At 36.7% G+C, this 8,602-nt stretch overlaps 1 protein-coding gene across 4 annotated transcripts in view; it reads right to left on the bottom strand.

The window, feature by feature from the left end:
* Positions 1–5,423: 5,423 nt before the first annotated feature.
* The window catches only part of LOC145994776 (zinc finger protein 236-like), a 101,217-nt gene continuing 98,038 nt past the window's right edge, over positions 5,424–8,602 (bottom strand). For all 4 annotated transcript variants that reach the window (XM_083131035.1, XM_083131063.1, XM_083131044.1 and 1 more), the window contains exon 26: positions 5,424–7,347. In XM_083131035.1, the coding sequence (XP_082987161.1) occupies positions 5,945–7,347 (1,403 nt within the window). In that variant the 3' untranslated portion in view covers positions 5,424–5,944. The remainder of the gene's footprint in view (positions 7,348–8,602) is intronic.

The following is an 8,602-nucleotide window of genomic DNA, read 5'->3' as shown; positions in this document are numbered from 1 at the left end:
CAAGGTCAAAGTTCGCATATATGGCCCTTTTTGAGCCCGCTTAGCTATACTAAATCTGCTGTAACTCCGCCCCCATTTTGCCTAGGAAGCTCAAATAAAGCTTATTGTAAAGGGAATTGAACAAGCTTTCCAGTGATATATAACAAGCCTACCTTTGGATAAAAATATAATTTTGTCACGTGACCTTGACTTTTGACCTTGAATATCTCAAAACATGTCATCACCAAAAATCGTGAAAAAAATATATTTGGTCCCTCATTCCATACTATAAAACATCAAAAAATCATTCTGGGACTGCAATGGGATCAGAAGATACAAAATAATATGTGTAACTATGTGACTGATAAAAGCCCCATTACATGAACTATGAAGAGTCAAATGTCCCTTAACACTCCCTACAAAATGTGAAGGAGTTATCCTGGGTATAATTGTTCATGAAAGAAATAGGTTAGGCACAGGGAGATCCCTAGCCGTGTGTGTGTCAAGCACAGGTCCGGCATATTGTTGACCGCCATATTGAATTCAACGCAAAAATTTCAAAGGAAAGGGGGTGATGTGATATATCAAATGAGGCTAGAATTTCACGAAATCTCGTCTTCACTCTAAATTTTAACAAGTTATACCTAATGCATGCTTTTTTCTCCAATTTCAGAACAATAATATGTTTGCAAGGAGGAACTGCTATAATTGGCGGTTTTAATTAGAATACTTTGTGATGCTCCACTGTGCTTAAAATGTATTTCCATCTGGAGCACAGATTCTGGGTGCCTCAAATATTCACATTTTGACTGATAAGCACCATCAGATATGGTGTGGTGTTTCTTGCATACTCATAAATTATGCAAACGCGAGTGTTAGCTGAACTTTCTTCAATTCTGTAAATGTGGGACCAATCAGTGTAAGGTAATGAAAGAAAACTTCAATACATTCGTTCTGTGTGGATTTTGTGACCAATAAGTGAAAGAAATTATGCAACACTGTTACAATAATGTCATATGTTTCTTTGCAATCTCATTGGAGATTTTACCAGTGGCGAAGTATCTTTTTTCTTATTATTTTAGATTAAATAATGTCTTATGCTATTATATTGTTTATTAATTGCAAGCCTAAACAGCACAATCAGTCACAAATTACAAATAGTGACAGTTCCCACAAACCTTTCCTTTGTATCTCCAGAGCTACAATTATAAAAAGCAACCAGTAACATCCAGCAACAAATAATCTATAACATGACTGGTTGTTGATAGCTCTTCATTAGTTCTAAAAATACAAACTAAAACTAAACATTTGCAAAGTGCACAATTTGCGATTTGTTTTGGAACATGCTGTTTATACTTGCAATTTTAAAAATTGACCTATTTCAGTCAATAGGCAAGATAAATGTTTATTTAAATACCCACTTTTCTATTTTTTAAACACATTTATGTTCACAGTAAGTAGTTTTTTCAGTTTCATGGTTTTGTCAGGTTCTTGCTGCATTTTTCAAAACTTTTATTATTTGAGAATCTATTGGTTTCAACTTTCACAGAGTATGTTGCACTTGTTTCCTCTGTTCAGTATTTTTTTTGTTAATGTAATTGTTCTCTTGTGGTAGAAAGATATAAATATAACATATTTATTTTGTTTTATTTCAAAAATACTTGTTGCTATGTAAAACCTGGTGCCTCAATTTTCTTGTGAAACATTTTTCAGTGTATTTTCTATTTGTTCTTATTTATTTATTATCTGAAAAATCGTGAATCAGGGTGCCTACCTCACTAGAAAACCTGGAAAAGTCATGACATTTTACCTTTTTTCTGGAAAAAATCATAATTACAGTAAAAATAAGTTTCTGAACAAACAAAATGGACCATTCAAAAATTTTAAATTAAGGATAAATGCTCTGGGAAGTATTTTCATGTAGAAATCTACAAATTTGGTTTATACCACTTTCTTGTTGCAATTTTTAGGGGAATGTTTGGTAGATAGTTAGTTACGTGGAATAATATATTACTTACACTAAAATTGTTATACATTTTTGGAGATAATACATTTCAAGTATTACGTAGAAACTCACCCCTGATTCGTACTTTCTTCTCTCCCCTACCCAACAGCCAATTACTGTTTAGTTTTTCTTCACAATATTACCGTTATGTGTGAAGTTATTATTCTAAAACTTGGTTAACTGGGATTCTAAACATAAGAGTTAAGTGACCTTGCAGAATGTTCATGTACACTAATTGGCCTAATCATTGAATTTCATTTTTACGAAATTCTGGATACCAGGTGAATACTAAATAAGTGCTAACCCTCAAAATAGGCATTTATAGCCCCTATAAAAATGTATGAAATGAATTTAGAACTTTAAGGTGATGTGTGACAATTTCACGCCAGGCATGTATTTATTTAAATATCATCGAAATGGACACTAAAGAATATACATACATAATTTGAGAATATGAATTTCTCCCCATGTTTAAAGTTGATTATTAAGCTAGATACTGTGTTTGAAAAATATGATGAATTAGTATTTACAGAATCCCATGTATTCCTTATGGAGAAAACTTCAAATTCAAGTTACGGCTAAACAAATGGGAGTTTTGACTCTTTCGCAAATATCTTCAATGGATCTTCTACCCGATCATATGTTTTTCTCCACCATCGGAAGTTTGATATCCCCAAGAAAACTAATAAAATAATTCTCCCATAAGCGTAATGCATTTCTCCTTGCCTCAACCAAATATAGATTTTTTTGTAAAAGTATTGCAATGTTCATTATTCTAATACCTGTGTAATTGCCTATGATGTATTGTGATCCAACTGTACCACTTGCGCATACATTTTCCATGTCTTTCAACAATTCATCATTCTTCTCAACTAACTAGCCTTGCAGCACCATTATCAACCATCTTACCTTGGAGTTCGTTTGTTTCGGTTCTCCTATCAGGTCGTTGCACACGAAATGTCGGATTTCAGGATGACATAAGTTGGATATTCCCAAATACACCCAGATTGTGACAGGTACTTATTCCTGCACGTGAGCAAGAAATCAGTTGAGTTACACTTAAAGAAGTGAAGAGTGTAACTTTTCTCAATGGAGGTGTACAGTGGAATGCATAAGTATTGTTTGATAAATGGTCCAGGATTATTTTCATTACTTTTTCCTTGCAATCCAACATGTTTTTAAGGATTTTATTTTATTTTACATATGCTGGTGAAGAAGTTGTCAGCAGATTGTTTTTTTTTTTTTTAATTCTTGAGCTCTCATTGAGTAAAGCAAAGATAATAAACTTGGCGATGGACAATTTGCTTGGTAATACTTTTGCACCAAGTCAGGAGGATACTACTACTAATGAGAGAGCAGAAGCATTATTTCTTATTACCAACAGGATCATAACGAAAGGCATCTTTTGGCGAGCATACATTATGCAATCAAAAGTATTCAGACACCTCTTCACCTAGTTGAAACACACTGTCACCTACCTGTATCGAAGCATGCAAGGGGTGTGCTTGTTGATTGCAAATGAAATCCAGAATGGTGCAGTCCGTTAAGTGGTTGAAGGTGGAAAAAGTCATTAAAGGCAGTGCTTCATGTGGGAAATGTTAGTTGGGGGAGGGGGGATGTTCCTATGGTTTAACATGGTGACAATAAGACAGCTCGGGAAATACTTTGCGAAAACTTTGTTAGCTGGGGATACTATCTCTCTGCATTCCTTGTTTTGCCCACATTGAGCGTGAGTGATATAATGTGACAAGAAGGAAACAACATAACTGTGGCTGCAGACACTAACACTGTTGAGGGACATTTGTTTTAAAGGTTGAACGTTCACAAGCCAAAGATTTGTAATGTGAATGCCAAGCATCAACTGAAGTTTTGAAAAAATACACTTCACACTACCATGGAGCCATGAATCATGCTATACCATCTGGCACAAGTGTGTCTAGGTTTGGAGTGGTTTTCCATGAAATGGGCCTCATTTCACTGCCTGAAAATATGAACATGCACGTCTACAAGGAGGCGATGGTTCAGGCCTTTACCAGAATAACCATATTGGAAAAAAAGGGTTGTGAGGGAATGGTTTGTTGTAAAGAAATGTACTGGTCTGATCTTGTAGAACACCTCTGGGATGAATTGTAAAATTGACTTTGGCCCTCAACACTAAACACTCTTCTGAAAAATGGAATATCATTTCCCAGAAAATGTTCAGGCATTAGAGTCCATGTTATTAATTAGGGATGGGACAGATTAATCTGTACTTTATCAGGCATATCTGTGTATCTGTAAAATTACAGATTATTTTACCGATCCGATATATCTATAAATACCTTATAAATTTAGTGAAAAATTTTGCCAATTTTTATGGATAATTATCTATGAGGCTCAGTCAATAAATAACAAGGCAGAGGATATTTCACAGTACTTACGTAATGAACCTCAGAAGTATTGTCCGCTACTGTTTAGGCATTTATCCCATTGTGACACCAGTCGCAAAATGGAATGATCGTATATATATGGCAATTGGCTGCTGTTGGAACCAATTGCACATGTACTCCTTGATGTCATCGTTGAAACCGTTGTCCCTGCAGTGTTTTTTGAGCTAACCGAAGATGTGGAAGTCACATGGGGACAGATCTGGACTATTGGGGGGGGGGCTAAGGACTTCTCACTTGAATTTTTTCAGACATTACTTTGTTGCTTTGGCTGTGTGGGGTTTAGCGTTGTTGGGGTTTAGCATTGTCCTGCAACAGGACGACACCACGAGAAAGGTGACAGGTATGTTTCGAGTTGATTGTCTTCCTGAGCTTCGTTAACGTTTCACAATATCGCTGGGCATTGACTGAGAAGAACGAAAGCATGACCTTGCCGCTGCTCGGTTAGCAGCCTTTGCACATACCTTGCCGGACACGTAACGCGGGAAAACGCACGCGAATCAGTTTCATCACACCTGCACCTCCATTTTGGGCACTACAATACTTTTGGTGTAATATCCTCTGCCTCGTTATTTATTGACTGAGCCTAATGCATCTCTACTTTTTAAAAAAGTAAATGTCTAAATATGACACTTCTTTTGCACTGCAGTCACTTGGAAACAAACATTAAGGAGGTCAATGAACCATTCAAGTTCAAGTTCAAGACCATTTGGAATTTTATATTGAATCGATAGAACATTGGTATCGTTAAATTTATATCGGTACTTTATCTGTAGCAACCCATCCCTGTTATTAATATAGGTGAGGAAAATAGCCCCAGTGGGGTGTTTTGATTTTAAGCAGTGTAAATACTTTTCATCCAAGTGAATTTTTTAGTGACAGACAAATATATGTGTATTTTGCATGAATTTTGTTCCTCCAGTATTGTACCAAATGTCAATAAAATAACCAATACAGATGCTAAAGACAAAACTTCCACAGTGAATAGAAATTGAACCATCAATAGTCAGTTGCTTTTATTGTTCAGCACATCACACCCTGGATGTATTAAACATTTCATTGCATTACAGAATGTCATCGAATTGCAAAAGAGAATAATTAATTTCAATTTTTCAACAGAAGTAAATACATCACTGCCCTAGCAATACACAACTTACAACTCCTGTAAAAATTGTCACAAAGGAACAAATGCTTCACTACTGATGAGTGGAATGGCACAGCATGTGCAAAGGTGTATTAAAAGGAGATCAAAAGTAGAGGCAACTATACATATGTCATGAATTATCTTCAGTGTTTTGTAACAATGGTCATACTTAAAAATATTTACCTACATTTCGCCATTACTGTGAAATGAACAGCTACAAAAACTTTACAGTCTATTAACAATGATACTTTATAAGCATCTTTTGTACTTTCATACCTGATTTACTTGCACTGTATATATTTACATTGTGCTTCTGTACAGTCTCACTTACAGAACGAAAAGGAAAGGGATCGCAAGCTACTTAAAACAGCAGCCTTACTTTGGTTACTGTTAAGGATCACTAGCCGTTTCAGTGTTCACTTGGGGAAACAAATCCCCAACAACATTTTCAATGTCCAACGTTTTCCCCGTGGCATCCTGGATCTGCACTTTTCCAATAATGGATGCTAGGGACAACGGTGCCGATTTCTTGCCACTTTCGAAGTCACGGGCCAAGCTGTACAAATGTGCCCGTTTTAAATGTGTCTTTAAGTTTCCCTTCTGAGTGAAAGAGAACGAACAATAGGGGCACTGGAATGGGCGCTCACCTGTATGTTTTTTGAGATGCGTATTCAGAGCATTCTTTTGATTAAATGCTTTGTGACATATGAGACACACGAAGGGACGTTCACCCGTGTGTATCCTGACGTGTCTTTCAAGTTGGCTCGGTTTGCTGAAGGCTTTGCCGCAAATCACGCATTTATATGAACCTCCTTTGGAAGTTTGCTTTGCTACATTTGAAGTGATGTTCGTTACGAAAGTCACTTGATCGAACTTCAAATTTCCTTCATCCGTTACAGTGAACTGAGAATTCTCACACTGCTGCAAAGCTTCCCCGGTTGAGAGCTCAACTTCCAAAGTCTCCCCTGAGATTCCGAGAGGATCCGCCTCCGACAAATCCGAACTGTTTACCTCCTTCAGACTCAGCTCCTGTCCATTTGACGCATCAAACATCATCGCTCCTCTGTCGACACCAACTGCATCCAAGGCATCCGCACCATCAAGGTTCGGTTGGATATTTATAATCTGTCCATTTTCATCGGTGTGAATCTCAAATCTCACGGAACCAATCTCAGAGGCAATGGTGTCGCCGTCGACCTGAACTCCATCAACGGATTCAACATCGGCCGAAGTGTTTGTTGGCAACGACACCAAGGTATCTTCGTTTACTACACTGTTACCTGACTGTATGATGACACTGGATGCCTGCAACTGCTGAAGAAGATTATCATCAATTTGTACAGTTTGCGACAGCACTGCAGGATCGATACCTGTGATCTGGATAGGTTGACTGGGATTTCCCGTAAGCTGCAGTTGCAGATTTCCTAGCACTTGCCCCCCATCTGCTGACAGTAGAGAAGCACTAAGCCCATCCGTGCTGAGGGGTATGTTCTGGATCACGCTGCTTGCTGACTGAAGTAAAGAAGAGTCCAGGTTGATCGAACTCACGTCATCTCTTGCCACACTTGTTGGAGGTGAAGGCACTGTGGCTGAAGAAGTTCCCATGTTCTTACTCTGTGAAGTGGAAGCAGTCCAGTTGCTTTTTGTTCCTGCAGATGCCGACTTCCGTGTCTTGCATGTGCCCTGTGAAGAACGATTGTGAAGTGCTTTTTCATGAGATGCAATGTGAGCCTTCCTGTGGCCCGAGGTCCTAAATCTCAGATGGCATTGAGGGCATTTGAAAGGCTTTGCACCTGTTAAAAACAAGAGAAAAACTATTTGATACAAATGTGTTTGTAATAACATATTTTACATTCATGTTTATATGTCCCAGCAGGTATAAAGAGCACAGAATGGCCAAGACATATTCCTTCAAAATAACTGTTGATTTTTCATTCCTATGTTTTACTTATATTAAGGATGCAGCCAATTATTTTACCAATCCAATATATCTATAAATATCTTATAACTTAGTGCAAAATTCTGCTATTTTGTTATAATTTTTTTGGATAATTTCCATACCCTAATTTTTAAAAAGTAAATGTCTAAATATGCAACTACTTTCACACTACAGTCACCTCAAACCTACTTTTTTGAAGGAGGTCAATGATCCATTCAGGTTCTTCAATGATCATTTCGAATTATATATTGGTATCGGCCAAAATTTCATATCAGCCCATCCCTAATTTATATACATATCAGCATATGACACTTTAATTACAATGATAAACAAATACAGTGGAACCCAGATTTTACGTTCCGGATTTTACATTTTCCCACATTATACATTAAATCTTGACAGTCCCAATATAACAAAATGTTATAAAAGTTTCCTCGATTTAAAATTTTTCTGCATTTTAAGTTCATTCAGCTTGGTCCCCCCAAAAAATCAAGATTCCACTGTATTACATGTTTGTCAAAAGTTGTAGTTTTAAGAAAAGGTATTTGAATTTTAGAGTTCAGATATGTTCACTTCTCCAAAAGTTATCTGACCACCCTAAAATATTTCTAAGTCCTGAAACAATGAATGTGGCAAAATAGGTCTTGAGCAGCAGCAGAGTCGACATGTGTTCTGCAGGTACATTTATTAGATGGAAACCCAGTGGTGATTGCTTATTACATGAAGTCAGAAACTATATTTCAACATATTAATACAGAACAGAAGACATAAATATATAATAACATTAGAGAATATTTGCAATTCTGCATGTTAAAATTGGAATCAAAGAAACTTTTGTGAAGGTTATAAACATTGCACAATGCGCAAAAAATAACATTTCTCACAATATGCAGTGAAAATGTGATTGTAACATGTCAAAGTGGTTGCTTGGATAATCATCTACACATTTGAAAACATTTGTTTCTAGTTGTTCTACAGAACAGTTGGTAAAATGCTAGAGTTTGAGCTTATGTATATTTTCTAACCTGGGACCCCTGGCGCCGTAGCATGATGTGCATAGAGGGAAAGATAAAGATTGAAATATGGAATAAGAGAGGTGAAGAAAGATT

This window comes from Lepisma saccharinum, chromosome 1 (assembly GCF_977018435.1).
Source record: "Lepisma saccharinum chromosome 1, izLepSacc3.1, whole genome shotgun sequence".
NCBI lineage: Eukaryota > Metazoa > Arthropoda > Insecta > Zygentoma > Lepismatidae > Lepisma > Lepisma saccharinum.
This window is presented reverse-complemented; position numbering and strand designations above follow the sequence as displayed.